We start from the raw sequence: 18311 nt of genomic DNA, 5'->3' as shown, positions 1-18311 counted from the left end.
TTTTATTAACATTAACATTAGCATTAATTATTTTATTAACATTAACCATTTCGTTAACATTAACATTAACATTAACAATTAATTATTTTAACTAATTAGATATAACAATAATAATTAGATATAACTAATTGGCGAGCAGCACCGTGGGTTGGGGGGGGGGGGGAGACTTGGCGGGCAGTGCGGGGGGGGGGGGGGGTTGGGGGACTTGGCGGGCAGTGCCGCGGGCCGCCGGGGGTTTGGGAGACTTGGCAGGGGGGGGGGGGACTTGGCGGGCCGCGGGGGGAGTTGGGAGACTTGGTGGGGGTGCATTTTGAAGGTGCAGGCACAGAGAGAGAGAGAGAGAGAGAGAGAGAGAGAGAGAGAGAGAGAGAGAGAGAGAGAGAGACTTGCACCTGAGCGAGCTGGCTCCCCTGCTCCAAGCAATTCCAAGCGTGCTCCCTTGCTCGAAGCGTGCTGCTCTGCTCCAGAGAATTCCACCCTACAACCAAGCAATCGAAAAGAGAGAAAAAATCTATGATATAGATGTTTCTCACTAATCATGAGAGAAAGAGGTCGTGGGATATTAAAGCCACGTTAACCTCCCTCAACCTTACATGCATGCAATTCAAAAATTTAAAACAGGCTTGGGATTCAAAAATAGGCTCGGGGACAAAAATGGAGGTTCGAGAGATACCGAACCTCCAGCCAAAATGATAAATAGATATAGATTAGGAGGAGAAACTTTCCAAGGCTCTATAGTAGCATCCTTGAAAACCTTAGGATCTTACACCTCTCAACAAATAAACACCCATTGGAGAAGTATGCTACGACAGCTCCGTCAGAAGCTCTCCGTTCACAAAGTCTGACGGGTAAATCGTGCCTTGACTTGCAGCGTCATTCTGAGGTTTTACAAGAATGCCGAAGGTCAAATTTGTTGCGAGAGACTTCATGGACATGGTGGCAGGCCTTCCTGCCGCGAAGGTTGATAGCCTCTACGACAGCCACTGGACCTGTCAGGCTGTTTTCAGGTAAGGCTTTTTGCCGGCCATTCTTCTTCGATCTTGATTACGTCGGAAGTTACGGACAACTTGGACGATGTACGAGGACATAATTATCGTTGTATCTTTTGCATTATCGAGAGAGATGTTGATTTTTCATAGCCAACTACGCCAAGATTGAGGACGCATCGCATTTGATATGGAAGTTCCTTTCAGGGCTGCTTCGTACTATTAGAAAGTGAGAATTGTGAATTTGTGAACATTATATTATCAAGCAAAATTTACATCTCCTTGAGGATATTTTGTTCCAAGGAAGTCTCATTAATATGATATTTTTTCTCATCCTTTTTTTAAATTTTGGAGGGGTGGGACAAAGAGGGAGATCAAGGATACATTAGGAAGTGAAGAAGTGAACCATATTAAACACATAGCTACCCTACTTTTCTTAGGGATATTCGGCAACCCAGTTGGTGAAGACAACCTAGCCTATAGGTACTAAGCCTAGTAAGGCCACGAATTGAGTGTTGGGGGTAAAGGCGTCTGGGTCTAGCTGCCCATGTATTACTACATTGATAGTACCGACACTTGCACACTGTATAGGCGACGGGTGTCCATCATTGTCACTTCATTATTTATTCTTTGAGTGACATTTGAATAAAGGGAAGGCCAATCACACATTGTGACTGTTGAAGTTTCCACATCTTGAGTCTCTCTCTTTTGCTCTCTTGCTCCATCCACCATAGCTCACATCTCTCTTGTTTTTGCTTGCTTTCACTTGGACTTTTCCCTTCAATCGGTATCAGAGCCTTCTTCTTCATGAGCTTGAGCTCAATTAGGCATTGCTTTAGCGCCATTTGAGTTACTTATAGCAAGGTTTTACCATTGGCAGTCGTAGCTCCACCTCTTGAGGTTCATATTGAGTTTTCATTGCTTTAGGACTTCTCATTGGGACTATCTTAGGGCATTTTTGAGCTTACATTGAGTTTATTTCAGGCAGTATTCAGGGTTGCAACCACTCTTTGGCATTATTTACCACTTCTCTCAGCATTGACCATTAACATTGAGCATGGGTTTTGAGTCATTGAGCTTCAACTATTAATTGTGCAAACAGGGCAGCATGCTATCATAAATTAGGGACAGCCGTATCTTCAATGTTTGGAGCTCGTATATGCTTCCCGGGATGCCCATATATCTATGTTTTATCGTTGGATACTTGGAGGATCATACGTCATTGGTTTAAGATGCTATTGGACTGATTTGAGTATTCTTTTAGCTCAGTTTTCTCATAGATATCATTGCTGTTATAATAGGACTGAATGTTATTTGTCTGGGAAATATCATGCTCTTGGCTTATGCAATGCTCTCGGGATGTTCATTTAATACTGGACACTTGGGGAATATTTGGCCAATGTATTGGGATGCTTTTAGATTGAGTTGAGCCCATATTTGGCTCAATTTTAGTGTCATTTTTACTGCTATAATAAGTAGGGCTGAATGCTATTTTATCAGTGAAAGCATATGCCAATTGCTTGTTGATGCTTCTCGGCTACTTGGGATGATACATTGATGTCTATGGTTGATGCCACATGCTTGGCCATGCTCTCGGAATGCTTTTGGGCTTTGATTGAGCTTACTTTTGCTCAGACTTGACTGCCATTTTATTGCTGTATATATAGTGGACATCAAGCTTTTAATAGGAACAGTCTATGCCTCATGCTTTTTCATGCTATTCAGGCTTTCTATCGGATGCATTGGTGCATGACATTGAAGCTCTATGCTTGGTTATGCTATTGAATGTATTTGAGCTTTGATTTGAGCTTAGGACATTTGACATTGGTTGTCAGTTACTTTATTGGATGCTTCAGAGGTCTATGATCTTACAGTCTTGAAGCTTTTATTGGGTCTTATGCTCCCAGCTATGTACTTGATATATCTTGGATGCTTGGATGTCTCTCACATGAGGATTTGAGCTTTGTTTGCTCGTTTGGCATCTGACTTTTATACTAGTGGGAGCCACTTACTCGATACTTGAATGTTACATTGAGCTTTGTATTTTATTTGCAGTTGAGCTTTAGCTACTTCAACTTCTGCTCACATGCTGTAGGTTGTTTTGTATCAGTGATTGCCACTATTTGGCATTGATTTCTTACTGCTGTACATAATTTTCAGCATGCTGTAATTACAGACTGTTGTATTATTTATGAGAGTAGTCCTCCTCACGAGCCTGGGAATCCCCCTTTAGAACACTAGGGGCCAGGGAATCCACAGCCGCATCATCGAGATCGCCCCCCGCTAAAAGGGATGGGGGGTACGAGGGAACCACCGGAGGAGAAGGTGGGGGATGGGAAGGAACCTGTGGAATAGAAGGTGCACAAGCGGAAACGGGTGTAGCAATAGACTGCCTCGGAGGACCCTGCATCAAAGAAGGGGAATGGAGCCTATAAAGCCCGCTCTCCTGCCAACCTGTAGATAAGACAGCTCCTGTAGAAGAATCCTCAATAACAACGGCATGCTCGATGAAGATCACTCGTGTGCCAAGCCTCGTAAGGCCATAAATTGAGAGGAGGGGAAGGCCTAAATCCGGAACATGTAGGGCCTGTGAAAAGGAGCTCAAAGGTCGGTCGGTAAACAAAGGCAATGTGCTAACACCACTAATAGGCACCGATAAAATGTCACCAACAGTGACTGAACCCTCTGATGGACAGAGATCCTGTAACAAATCACCTCGGGGAGTCATATGACTCGAAGTACCACTATCTACTAACCAAGGCTGCGCAGAAGACACTGCAGCCACGGAAGAAGGATCCTCCTCCAAAGCATGGATATGAAGGAACACTGACTCATGGGTAACAGCTAGTGTAGAGGTAGAAGAAGGCTCCGATGTAGATCTACCCTTCGCTCCCGGACGAAGGTGAGGGTACTTCTTCCAGCATTTCTCCTCGGGATGTGTCCCTTTCCCACATCGTGGGCATTTCGGTCTCTCTGAATCTGAGTCAGAGCCAGAAGAAGTGTCCTTCTTCTTAGCCTTTGACTTCTTCTTCTTCTTCTATCCTCCCGAACCTGCAAGAAAGGCTCTAGTGGAGTCGGATCCACTAGCACTGACCTCTCTGAGTCGCTCGTCATGCTCCAAGACAAGCGGGGATAGCTCCTCCCATAGAAGCTTCTCACGGGTCCTCGATGTAAGAAGGCTGGTGTAGAAGACATCAAACCGAGGCGATGGCAGCTGAGTCAAGAGAATCATAGCCATGTCTTCAGAAGATATCATCCGACCGAGGGATGCAAGCTCATCCCTCATATCCTGTAATCTGTTGATGTGGTCCTTCAGGGAAGGACTATCATCAATAGCGAGCATCCGCAACTTCTTTTCTAGAGATATCCGGTGGGCAAACGTCTTCTGTTGATAGAGAGATGCGAGCTTTCTCCACACGTCTGCTGCAATCTTCAACTTGTGAACATGAACAAGGACAGAATCCTGCAAACTCAGAAAGAGGAAAGATCTGGCTCTAGAATTGAGCCGATCCCATAAGGCTGCACGATCCATAGATGTCCCATCTGCGGGATCCACCTTAGACCAGGAAATAGGAACAGAAACAAGCTCCTAAAGATCGAAGGAGTCCAAGATACACTCCACCTTGCAGGACCATAGAGAAAAGTTGGAGCCATCCAACCGGTCCTCTTTGGGCAGCTGAGGAAGTAGGAGTACCTGTACAAGGGGTACCAAAGGCTGCATCTTCGGCCCACTGGAAGGGGCTCGCCGAGATACATGAATAGAAGGGGGACGGGAAAGAGGAATAGACTCTGGACGACGGTCCTTGTGATAGAAATCACGCCTCCATTCAGATGAGTGTCGAGACAAAAGCTCGTCATCTGAGTCATCAAAGCCCGTAAACTGATGATAAGACATCTTCAATATCTGCAAACACCAAAACACAACAAGGGAAGCTTGCCGGTGCCGAAACACAAACACCAGAAGCTCCTGAGCTGGCCGCCTTGCACAAAACACAAGGATGATGTCAAACGCAAGTGCTAACGATGCAATCACCACAGAAAAACAACCTCCTGCCTCAAAACGCAAGGAGAAATGAGGTCGCCAGCTTGGAGGAGTGCCGCCAGAGGTTGAACGCAGCCACAGAAGCTGAAAATGCAGCTTGGTGGAGTGTCGCCCAGCTAGAGGAGGGTCGCCCAGGCTGAAAACGCAGATTTTGGGGATGATGCCAGCAGGAAACGCAAAGATGTGACACCAAAACAGTCCGACTTGATCAAGAAGATGGTGCAAAAGGTCATGCATCTGCTGTTGGAGACGTCTTGACCAGCAAACGCAAGGTTGTGGGTGTTCTCCCGCGTAGAACTCAGTTCCGTGTACTCTCCTTCGGCTCTGATACCATGTGAGAGTGCGCTGCGGAAGAGGGAATACGAACACGGAGGGAGAGAGAGAGAGAAAGCAGAAAATAAGGAAGAGAAATCTGCACTGACTGAAATGAATACTGAATACAAACAGGAAGGCGGAAGGAGACTGATTAGTCCCTACACGCAGCCCACAACGTCAGTGAGGGCACCAAATCAGGCTGATGATGATGGCAGCACCACCACGGGGGAGGAGTGTCGGAATGTGCAAGAAGACAAGTGATCAAGTGGGGAGGGGGGCTGCTAATAAATAGGCAAAAGGACAAACCCTAACCCTAACCCTAAAATGGGCGCAAACCCTAAAAATGCCCTAAAATGGGCGCCCCACATCAGTGACCAAAAAAGTGGCCGGGCAGCCAGTGGCTGCCCACTAAAAGAGGCCAAAAAGAAATACACATCCTAAGATAGCCAGTCGAGAGTGACTAGCCTCCCCCATCATAACACATGATAGACATGTCAGAGCTCCTAATGTCCTCGTTTGACTCAGACTGAGGCTCACAGGCAGGAGATGACAAGGCATGACAAACATGACTGCTAACAGAGCCCTGCTTCTCAGATGTATTGGCTAAAGCAGCTTATGGACCTTCGTATGAAGCAAGGTACCAATGTTTCTTAACATGTAGGATTTTCATGCTATCATTGGCTAGCTGTTATCGCAAGATATTGACTTTAAGGACTGATTTTCACATTTGTTTTTGTTGGTTATACTGCTCGAGTCTTGGGACACATTTTGTACTGCTATGTGTGCAAATATGCGCAAGAATGGGATGAAATTGTTTGATGTAGAGGGTGCACTTTTGACAGGGGAGATAAATAGAAAGAATATGGATGCTTCTCGTATTTCTCATGCTTTGACTGTTTGGGGTCACTATGATGGCAAGAGCGGGAATGACCGTCGTGGTAGAGACTCGCAAAAGTCTTATTCTAAGTCCTGTGGATAGTCTCATAGTAAGTCTTGTGGACGTAAGTTCGATTTGACATGCCATTATTGTGGGAAAGTAGGACATATTAGGCCGCACTGCCATGAAATGCTCGATGGCAAGCACAAGGAAAAGGGCAAATTGAAAGCGTAGGACAAGTCTGATGATTGTAACATTGTCCCTGCTAAGTCTAGTGTTAAGATCAAAGAGATTAATGTAGTCCAGTAACGTGACTCTAATGATGATTATATACTTGCAGCTTCTTCTTTGGATGAGTCACAGCTGACTTATGCCTCGCCTGGTTTTACTCACTGTTGGTTGTTAGATTTAGGGGCTTCCTTTCATGTGACCCCTCATAGAGAGTGGTTCTACTTCTATCGCAATACGACTGGATCTGTTCGTTTAGGGAATGACTTGGCATTGTAGATAGTTGGTATTGGTGATATCCGATTGAAGTTTGATTCAAGCAGTATATTTACTTTACATAATCTTTGATATGTACCGGCTCTCATGAAGAGTCTTATCTCTACTGGCATACTGGATGATGAGGGTTACTTTGTTTTCTTTGGGGATTCTTCTTGGAAGAGTAGTCGTGGGAACCTTGTTCTGGCATGTGGTGCTAAGGTTGATACTTTATATCCCTTGGTTGTATCTGGATCCGTAGATCATGTTTTGTCTACGGCTGCAATTCCACATGTATCTCTTTGGCGTCGTCGCCTTGGGCACATGTCCTTAAAGGGAATGAAAATGCTTACTCGTTTGTAGTATCTTTCGTCCCTTGACTATTAAGTATTTTTAGTCATGTGATCATTGTTTGTATGGTAGGTAGACAGGTAATACGCACAAGAAGTCTGGTACTCTGCGCATGGGTGAGCCTTTGGCTCTTGTTCATTCTGATGCATGTGGACCTATGCCCTATTAGTCATTAGGAGGCATGAGTACTTTGTCACATTCATTGATGATTACTAACATAAGGTCTGGGCATATTCCATAAGATTGAAATATGATGTTTTTTGGCTACCTTTTAGTGTTGGCTTGCATTGGTTGAGAACCAATCCAGGTATAGGTTGAAATGCCTACGGTTAGATAATGGGGGTGAGTATGTTTCTAAAGCCTTTGAGCAGTTTTGTGATGAGAGGGTGTTGAGCTAAAAGTGCCTTAGCTTTACTTAAATAGCCCCAAAACATGCTGAATTAAGGAAGAAACCTTGTTTATTTAAAAAGAAATGCGTGGAGAGTATCTATATCTTATAAGTACAAATCCACTTGGGAGGGCCCAGACTTTCTATGAATAGGTATGCTACTCTCCATTCAGCCTTAATCTCGTTTTTGCAGATTTTAGGTATTTCAACTTATTGCCCACACCTCTGATGCGGAGGATATCGCAGTCCAAGTTGGCTATTGTTGTCTACAATAATCTGGCACGTGTTTCCAGCCTACCACACACTGTTCAGAGCTGATTTCAGTGTGCTGATTGCTGCTGCTAGTTTTTCATGTTTTCATGCGTTTTTAGTTTTTCTCTCTCCTATAGCTTGTGTTTGCTGTTTTCTGTCTCCTGTAGCCAACATTTTTAGTCTTTCTCTCTTCTCACTTGTGTTTTTAGTATTTTTCTCTCCTGCATTGCTGTCTGTATCATATCCAACCTTCCTTGGTTGCATTTGTTAGTGTTTGATACTTGGAGATTAGAGGCTGCCTTGTGATTCGGGATTTGTTCGGAGTACAACACACTCCCTAGCACATTACCCTTGTCCTAATCCTCGAGATATAGGAGTTGGAGGTACAATATTCATTCACTACATAGTGTGTTTGTTGCATGAACATTGTATATTTAATAGTCATATCATTTCATTCATTCTTTATGTTCATTGTCTCTAAGTTACCCTAACCCTAACTGTGTTCTTCTATCAGTCTATGCTTTGTCGTACGGTGTTATTTGTGTTTCTCTGTTAGGGTATTTCTTCACATGGTACGAGAGCCAAGCTCTTTGAGAGAAACCTAGGCCTTGATCTGAAAGCTCTACACAAAAACTAGGAACAACAAAAGGGTAGATGACTTTGAACACTACTTCTGCACCACTTCTCACATTCAAGCTAAATCCATCGAGGAATGAGTTGGAGTGGGTGTCACAGCTTGCTTCACAAGCTCTCGACATGGCCGGACAGACATTGGACTACCATGGAGTTCCACAACCTTACAAGATCACTGCAGCTGAGTCCGATCTCATTTTGATGCATAAAGCCTAGCAGTAGATAGAAAGTAAGTCTGGATTTCACCCTTTAGATTCGGTGCACTGATCTATTGACCATGCAGGAAGGGCGAAATCTCCACTTAGGACTAGCCATCCGCAAGTGGAAACTAGTATAGAGTATACTCCATTGCCTTCATACTTATTTCCTTCGGTGCCATGTGTGTCTATCATTTCAGATTCTGTTAATGATGATTCCTCTTCTCCTATTGATATGGATGATCTTCATGATGAAGGGCGTATACAAAACAACTTCTGGTTTATGAGTAATGAGGAAGATAGATATTTCTTTATGAATTCAAGCCTAGGTAAGTAGTTAAAACAAGAAACTATGAGTACTCCTTTCTCTTCTTTTTCTTCAAACAATTTTGTTTTCAAAGGTCAAAATGAAGTAGGTGCATCTTTATCATCATTATTTCAATTTAATGCATTAAATGGACAAAAGAAAACCACATTATTTTTCACATCTACACCTATTACAAATCCATTTAATCTCCCTCCCATCCCACCCTCGTATTCTGATGCTACATTCTTTCAGTTTCCATTAAGTGCACCACATGTTGCCTCTCATGTAAGATCACATGTGTTTTCATTTACCACATTGGGGGGTTCTTCAAACTTAGGCACAGCCGTCAGAACCTCATTTCTTCCTCAACCAGGTGGTGTTCCACCTTGTCCTCTCACACTTTCAGGATCATTGCAGCTTGGGTATTCTCCCTAGTCTCTCTTGAGTGTGGATCAGTTGGTGCCACAGTTTGCCTCCATGGCATTACCTAGTGGACCTTTTGGTTATTATGCCGTGTCCTAGCCAACATTTGGACAAGGCTTACGTGTCCCAGTGCATCTACCTCCACCGGCACCTTATGGAAACATTCATGTTCCAATGCCTCCGCATCAATTGGCACTCATTGGATACTCACAGCCTATTTCTGTCTATCCACCTCTTCCCCTTCTGCTTCTTATGAGACATCTCCACCACTACCACGACCATGACCACAACCACGACCACCATCTTATCCTCCACATCCATCTTACCCCACATTCCTGACACCTCATGGTTTTACCTCATCTTCCGCCAAGCATGCATTCAATGTGGCAAGACTTGTTTTTACGGGTCAAACTTTACAACTTGGTTGAACTTGATGAGATGTCCTTGACTCACAAAACCTATGGGATCTTGTGCAAGGGTTGGAATTCCAACCCTACCCTGTATTTGTTCCATACGTACCTAAGAAGAATAGGTATGGTTAACATTGTTAAAAGGTTGGCCATTTTGATGACGAGTATTGTGTAAAAGCAAGAGACATAGCACCAAAATCCAAGTCACAGATCCCTGCCCCTCAGTCAAGTAACCCCCCTCAAGGGAGGCAAGGTGATGGCAAGGGGCAGTGGTGGACATGTCAAACTCACACTACCACCGGTCAGCCATCTCAGTCGACAACATTCTCAACTCCAGAGGGCTTGTCTGATGGTCTGTATAGGCGCACATCGCTTCATAGAGATATTCGATGCGAGTCTTGTCTACATCTGTGAGTTGCCTCTCCGATGAGGTTATCGCAGAGGCCCACTTGTCACAACCGGCCACATCAGCACCTATTTGGATTGTGGACAGTGGAGCTACACATCACATGACTCTTATAGAGGACATCTTCCTCCGTACTTGAGCCGTTGCAGCCGGGTGGGTCCGCGTAGGAAACAACTCCTCGGTCAAGATCAAGGCTCAAGGTTGCGTTAGTTTTGCCACTGACAAGGGTTCGGATTTGGCTTTGATGGACAATGTATACCATGTCTCTTAGCTTGGAGTGAACTTGTTATCTGCTCAATAGCTTTGCCGGTTGGGGCAAGCAATTTTTTTTACAACGATCACAATCGAGGTTCTTGACTCTCAGACTGGTTTAGTGATAGTTCGCTGGTGAGGCACAGCCTAATGGCCTATACCACATGAAGGGGGGAGCGTGCGCAATGGAGTACGAGATCGAGGCGCGAGCTGCAAAGCTGAGAGTTAGAGAGAGTGAACGCAGAGATAGGTGTACCAGATCGTAATGGTACACAAAGAATAAAAGAATGTATTTATATGTTAGGGTACAATAAGGGTGTGCTAACACCCGTATGACTATATACATGGAGATGAAGGGATTTTACACCCAATAACCTCCCACTTAAAGGCCCGAAGTGGTATCTTTAAGCTAACCAACTTCCACTAAACGAATGCAATGCTCATGCTGAGCCTTTGCAAGACACTTAAGTGAGAACATCTGCAGGGTTATCTTGGGTTTTGACCTTAGTTAGTGTTACAAGACCATCATCCAAGACCTGTCGAATGAAGTGATACCGAACATCTGTGTGTTTGGTACGTGTATGGAACATGGCATTCTTAGTGAGACATATTGCACTTTGGCTATCCCAACCAAGCATTGGAGTACGTGAAGAAAGGACAAAATCCTTGACCAGATGGCCAAGCCAAATAGCTTCCTTAGAAGCTTCTGTGGCTGAAATATATTCAGCTTCTGTAGTACTTAGTGCCACAATTTTCTGCAATCTTGAACACTAAGAGATTGCCCCACCATGTTAGCAGATTAGTCAGCTCAGGGTGAGTTTGTGTTGCAGGGGTTGTGGCAGTATTTTTACAGGCATTTTCTGGTGCCCTTTTTTAAGGGCTAGGGAGCATTTAATGCTGGCCGGCCAGCAGACTGCATTTAATGCTCCCCCCATTTTATGCCTATATATTTCTAAGGCTCCTCCACCTCTTGTGTACTTCAGCCATCATTTGTGGATTCTTCTGAGGAGAGAGGAGCCGGTGCCAGGGTGCCCACACAGCCAGTGACTCACTGTTGTATGCTGCTGTCTCGTGTTCGATATGGATTCCGTTTCTTGGGCATACATCTGAGTTCTCATCTATATTTGTGTTTATTTTTTCTTGTCTTGTGTTTCAGCAGTTTATTTCAGCATGTTGTTTATGCTTTCATTGCTGCACCACTTTTGACATGGTATCAGTTTTCAGGTATTGTGTTTCTGCTGTGTTTTATTACTGATTTCAGGATTGTTTTCCCTCTTGCTGATCAGGCAGCTGCTGCTCCAATTAGGCGACCAGTTTTGCCGGCGTTTTTTGCTGCAGTTAGCATCCGTACAGCCTGCGCCTTCATTTCAGCCTGCGTTTTGGTATTTCTGCATCTCCTCCTGGCTATGCGCTTCCATCATTAGGCCGTTGTTGCTGTTTTTGACAGTTTTTGACTGATTTTTTGACTTTGTGCAGCAGATTTTGGCTTATTTTGATCAGATTTTGGGTTATATTGCATGTGAACTCTTGCTTTTTGCAGTCTGTGCTCGTGGTTTGGCTGTGTTCCCTCTCCCAATCCCTTCTTTTCTCTACTTCTTTTCTAAATCCTCTCCAGATGGCTTCTCCATGCACATCCACTGATGATAAGCTCCATGGACCTGATTATTACACGTGGAGTGCGGTGATGAAGGCTTGGTTTATTCAGAAGCGGTTATTGTGAGAAATGCGGGATCTAGAGCATGGCATAACCGGAAGCTATGGAGGATGGAAAGAGAAGTGTAGACTCATGATGGAATGGACACTGTTTGTTACACAAGTGAATTAGGTTCCAAGATTGAGACTTGGACTCATAAACACAGTCTTGTGTATGTGGACAATGACATTGACACTTTACTGAAATGAAAAGAGTACTATCATTGCCTTAAGAAAGGAAGCAAGTACAATGCTTTATAGGAAAGTAGAAAACTGCAGTAGGCACCATTGTGCATATGGGATAAGTTAGCCTGCATATCCTTGACCCTGAGACTCCATACAAAGAGGCTGTTTGAGTGTGATTGCTGATTCTCAACACCCCTTCTCAATCACAACTAGGAAAGGCACAAAGTGTGTAGAGGCTGTAATGAGAACCACCTGCAAAGTGTGGGCATACCACAGACATGGCAAAACACCAGAGGCTGTCGCAGAAAAAGCTAAGTGTGGGTACCATAAACATGGTGGACATCCAGAGACTGTAACAGGAGTCTCACAAAGTGTACAGGGACTGTAATGCCAAGTTACATAAGGAGTTTACAAAGCTTATGGCAGGAAGCATTAGGGCAAGGAAAATACAAGGCTATTAAAACAGTCTATCAGAATTATGAGAGTACAAGGACTGATGAGTCTTGTCCTTCCGATCCTGGTGGTCTTCATCTTCATCTTCTTCTTCCTTTGCTCCATTTTCTTCTTCTTCTTTGACTGCGACTAGATAGGCCTTTTGGGATCTCTTTCTTGCGTGGCAGAACTTCTCGGTGTGTCCGGTCCTTTTGCAGAAGTCACAGAAGAGCTGATCCTTCTTGCCTTTGTACCTGTTGCCAACATATAATGCATGCTCATCTCTAGAGGTACTTGGTTCTTCTTTAGTTTTTAGCTTCTTTTCTTCTTCTAACAGTGATGCCTGGATATCAATAAGTTCAGGATTTGGCATGTTGATTAAAGTTGTTGATACATTATTATATTCAGGAGGCAAGCTCTTAAGTAGAACACCGATGCAAACATCTTCATCCATTTTAATGTTGATTCCTGCAAGTTGGGTTAGGAGTCCTTCCATGTAATTGAGATGTGTGGCAAATGATGTGCTGGACTTCATTTCAAGCCTGAAGAACTCAATCAGGAGACCATACTTTGATGATTTAGATTGTGCACCGAACAGGGTGTCAAGTCTTTTCCATGTATCCTGTGAGGTCTCACAGTTATCCACATGATGGATATAACTGTCGTCTAGCTCCAGTTTGATAATGGCCTGAGCTCTGTCATCATTCTTTTGCCAAGTAGTTGCAAGGTCCGCGTCCCGAGGTTTCTTCTCTTTGCCATTTGTGATGGCCCAGAGACCCTTCTTCATCAGAATGAGCTTGATGCGGGTTTGCCAAGTGTGGAACCCGACTCCTTTGAATCGAGCATTTGGAGAGTCTTTTTCCATGTTAGATTTACGGGAACAGTAGCAAATCAACTTCAGACTTATTGGATTTGAGCAACAGAAGAACTGATTGAGAGACACAAGTGCTAAAAAGCACTAACTGAGTGTCAATGAATACCAAATCTGCAAAAGTCTTTTACTCCAAGTGATCTTCCCCTTCTTGATTTGATGCTGATGCCTTCAGATCTGAGTGACAGTACTTTAATGAACTTCAGAGAGTATTGCTCAGTGATTAAAATCACTGTTGATAACTTCAGTGAGAGAAACAGTGAAAAATGTCAAGATTTTGAAGCTTTTGGCTATGGTGGAATTAGGGTTTCTGAGACAGGGGCCTGGTTTTTTCAACATTGCAGGAGCTATACTTGATCATTTAAAAAAATTTTTACATGCCTAGGAAGCTGACTTCATGGGCTATCAAAGCCCCATGGAAATCGTGTAGATCGCGGACAGCACGGCGCACGCAGGGAGCTCGAACAGACACGGCGCAGATCTGGACAGCGACAGCGAATTTCTGCAATGCTGGAGCTGTAGATCACCAATGTTGGTGTTTAAAGTGACAGGAAGCTGCGCCCTGAGCCAAGGAACATTTCTCCAGAAGAAATCGTGTTGAAATTCTGCCTGTGGAGGGAGATCAAGAAGCTCCAAGTGAGCTGGGTCCTGTTGGCTATGGAGGACATCCACAGCAGAAGCAGAGAAGATTGACAATGCTGAACTCCAAGGTGTATAATGCTTAGGTGTGAGGTGCCAAGGAGGAGGACTTTATGTTGGGGAAGATTCCCCCAGAAGGAATCGTGAAGAGATATGGTCTCTATGAGGAGATATAAGTGTTCAAAGCAGGGTATGTGCTGTGTAGCTATGGCTGCCAAGCATGGCAGTGAGAAGAAAGAGTAGGAGATGAAGTCCTAGACTTGGCCTGAGCTGGACTGAGCTCAAACTGAGCTAGATGAGAGTGAGCTGGAGTTGGAGGAGTAGTGCCATGCCCGTCTGTGCTCTGATACCATGTGAGAAATGCGGGATCTAGAGCATGGCATAACCGAAAGCTATGGAGGATGGAAAGAGAAGTGTAGACTCATGATGGAATGGACACTGTTTGTTACACAAGTGAATTAGGTTCCAAGATTGAGACTTGGACTCATAAACACAGTCTTGTGTATGTGGACAATGACAGACACTTTATTGAAATGAAAAGAGTACTATCATTGCCTTAAGAAAGGAAGCAAGTACAATGCTTTATAGGAAAGTAGAAAACTGCAGTAGGCACCATTGTGCATATGGGATAAGTTAGCCTGCATATCCTTGACCCTGAGACTCCATACAAAGAGGCTGTTTGAGTGTGATTGCTGATTCTCAACAGTTATGGTACGTGGTTAATGGAGTTGTGGCATGTCCTCGACAACCTTCTCCAGTTCCATCTGATTTTGATGAAGACAACCATGAGGAGGCTGTGCTTACATGGGATTCGGATGATGCCCGTGCTTATTCAGCATTACTTTGATGTGTTTTCAAAGAAGTCCTACCGGCGGTCACCTCTTGTACGATGACTTCAGTATGGTCAAAGTTACAGTTGCTATACGAGGCTCCTTCCACCATGTGGGCCGTTACTCTCTATGGCCAGCTCCAACAACTGAAGTTTGAATCCAAAGATACGATTCAATCCTTCCTACTTCATGTTACCCAACTCCAGGACCAGCTTCGTACTATGTAGTTTGCCCTATTAGAGGCACATCTTGTTGGTAGGGTACTCTGCAAGCTTCCTTGGGAGCTTGATGGCGTAGCGAATGCTTTACGGGCGCAGACATCTACGACTCTTGTTAGTTTTCTTCACATGTTCTCCATGCTACTTGAGCATGAGGCTACTTTGCGACTACAGGGGAGGCTTCCGTCACATTATGGAGGTTCAGGTGAGGCTCTTGCAGCTTCAGAGAGGGGTTCCAAGATGAAAAAGTCGAAGGTCTAGTGTTACCACTGGCAAGAAAGGTCATTTAAGGAAGGACTGCAAAGGGTTAGCGGCTTCCAGGAAGAAAAAGGAGCAGAAGACGAAGCGGGATGCGGACTCCTTCGGCGAGTCATCATCTACCTCAGATTCCGATTTCGATCCTCTAGCCAAGGCGAAGTCCAAGGCACGAAAGGGATCCTTTTCTTCGGATTGTGGGAAGGGCCTAGTGGCCCCTTCCTTAGCTGCTTTCTAGTGGTGATGATACGGATATCCCTCACGACTCTCCAGTGCCAGAGAGGAAGTGTGAGAGGGTGGTGAGATGGGGCAGCCGTGCCTCATCTATATGTCTATACAGATGCACAGGATCGAGAGAGGGACATCCTTGACACATCGACCGAAGTCTGGTAGGTACAAATCCTGGAGCTAGGATTGATATCCAGGTTCATGATGGGTTGGGTACTTGATAGAGAGCGGGAGGCTTTCGTCTCGAGCCCACATGAGGGGACAGTTTGGCGGTTTTGGCCGAAGGCAGGGATTCCATGGTCACATAACACAGAGAGCTGCTGTGATTTTTCTCTATTTTCAGGTGGTGCTGTTATGATCGATATCGACGTGAGATACTCTCTGAGGCATCTTGGTGGTGGGCTGGCCACTCACTGCTTGGATATCCATGTTTCTTCTAGTAGTTCTATGTTGTATATTTTATGATACCCCATCATTGTACTATTGTATTGTATCAGCTTACCCCTAATCTGAGAGAGGGTGTTAGCAGATTATTCAGCTCAGGGTGAGTCTATGCTGCAGGGCTGTGGCAGTATTTTTACTGGCATTTTTTGGTGCCCTTTTTTTAGGGCTAGGGAGCATTTAATGCTGGCTGACCAACATTAAATGTTGGCCGACTGCATTTAATGCTCCCCCCATTTTATGCCTATATATTTCTAAGGCTCCTCCTCCTCTTGTGTACTTCAGCCATCATTTGTGGATTCTTCTGAGGAGAGAGGAGCCGGTGCCAGGGTGCTCACACAGCTAGTGACTCACTGTTGTATGCTGCTGTCTCGTGTTCGATATGGATTCCGTTTCCTGGGCATACATCTGAGTTCTCATCTATATTTGTGTTTATTTTTTCTTGTCTTGTGTTTCAGCAGTTTATTTCAACATGTTGTTTATGCTTCCATTGCTGCACCACTTTTGACGCACCAGCCAAAGTAAAAACATACCAACTGGTAGATTTCCTAGTGTCAAGATCTCTTGCCATGTTTGAATCACAAAATCCCTGCAGCTCTAGTGTACCCTTTCCATAGCATATACACTTTTCTTGTGTACCTTTCAAGTATCTGAAGATACATTTCACTGCTTCCCAATGTGGCTTGCCAGGGTTAGACATGAATCTACTAACAACTCCCACTGCTTGAGAAATGTCAAGGCAAGTTGCAACCATGGCATACATCAAAGAACCACAAGCTGATGCGTAAGGTATATCCTTCATGGTACTAGCAGCTGCATCATCCTTAGGGCAATCAGCTTTGCTAAGCTTTGTATGTAGTGGTAGGGGCATATTAAACCTGTCAAGTACTTTGTGGATGTACTTGTCTTGTGAGAGAAACAACAAATGTTGCCCTTTGTCTCTTTTAATGTGCATGCCCAAAATGTGTTCAGCTGCCCCTAAATTTTTCATGGAGAAGGCTGAATTTAGCTGCCTCTTAAGAGCATTCAAAGTACTCTTATGCTGTCTTGCAATCAGCATGTCATAGATATATAAAACCAGCACAATAAGGCTTCCATCATTAACCTTTTTAGTGTATAAGCAGTGATTTTAATGACTGCTTTTAAATCCATGACTGAGCATAAAGGTACCAAATTTTTTGTACCATTGTCTAGGGGCTTGTTTCAGCCCATATAAGCTGCGTTTAGCTTACAAACCAAATGCTCTTTTCTTGGAATGGCAAATCCTTCTGGCTGCTTCATGTATAGCTCTTCATCCAAGTCACCATGAAGAAAAGTAGTCTTTACATCCATTTGATCCAACTCTTAATCCAAGGATGCAGTGAGAGCAAACAAAACACGGAGCGTAGTCATATTCACCACTGGTGAAAAGACCTCCTAGACCTCTATGCCTTCCTTCTGTGTATAGCCCTTAGCAACCAACCGTGCCTTGAACTTGGGCTTCCAATCAATACATTTCACTTTGTAAACCCATTTATTAGGAATAGCTTTCCTATCCTTGGGCAAAGGTACAAGCTCCCATGTGTTATTTGCATATAGAGACTTCATCTCTTCCTGCATAGCAAGCTCCCACTTTCTCTTGTTTTCACATGACTGTGCCTCTTTAAATGTTTGAGGCTCACCGTCATCAATCAACAAAATGCAATCCAAAGATGGCTGAAACCTTTGTGGCTGCCTTTTGACACGTGTAGACCTTCTTACCCAGTGATCTGTATTATCAGGCGGTGGGCCTACATCCTGAGGAATGTGCACACCATCATCAAGTGGCTGATTTTCAGCATTTTCTTATTGCTGTAATCTGTTTTCAGCATGTTCTTCTTGCTGTCCTACTTCATCCTGTGCATCTATTTACTGTCCATGATCTTCTAGCTGTAGCACAATAGGTTGCTGCTCATTTTCAACATCAAAAGGGACAATACTTTTAGCGAATGGCTGCCGAATGGCTGGCTGTTCATGCTGAAATTTGACCTTCTTTTTGTCAAGTTCACCATGTGTAGCATTTTTCAGCAACTTTGCCTCATTAAATACTACGTCTCGGTTGCATACTATCTTCCTGCTCTGAGGAAGCCAAACTCTATAACCCATCTTTCCCTCATCTCCATATCCCATGAAGATGCCGTTGATGGATTTCATGTCTAGTTTGGTCCTCTGTTCTACA

At 44.2% G+C, this 18311-nt stretch overlaps 1 protein-coding gene across 8 annotated transcripts in view; it reads left to right on the top strand.

Moving 5' to 3' along the window:
* Positions 1–738: 738 nt before the first annotated feature.
* Positions 739–18311, top strand: part of LOC148039805 (transcription factor-like protein) — a 149544-nt gene continuing 131971 nt past the window's right edge. For 4 of the 8 annotated variants that reach the window (XM_087694113.1, XM_087694104.1, XM_087694122.1 and 1 more), the window contains exons 1-2: positions 739–1007; positions 11609–11704. In XM_087694113.1, the coding sequence (XP_087550239.1) occupies positions 895–1007; positions 11609–11704 (209 nt within the window). In that variant the 5' untranslated portion in view covers positions 739–894. The remainder of the gene's footprint in view (positions 1008–11608; positions 11705–18311) is intronic. The other 4 variants (XM_087694141.1, XM_087694150.1, XM_087694160.1 and 1 more) reach the window with 3 other exon arrangements.

Source organism: Lygodium microphyllum, chromosome 2, assembly GCF_053477565.2.
Source record: "Lygodium microphyllum isolate KBCC chromosome 2, Lygodium_microphyllum_v1.1.10, whole genome shotgun sequence".
Lineage (NCBI taxonomy): Eukaryota > Viridiplantae > Streptophyta > Polypodiopsida > Schizaeales > Lygodiaceae > Lygodium > Lygodium microphyllum.
This window is presented reverse-complemented; position numbering and strand designations above follow the sequence as displayed.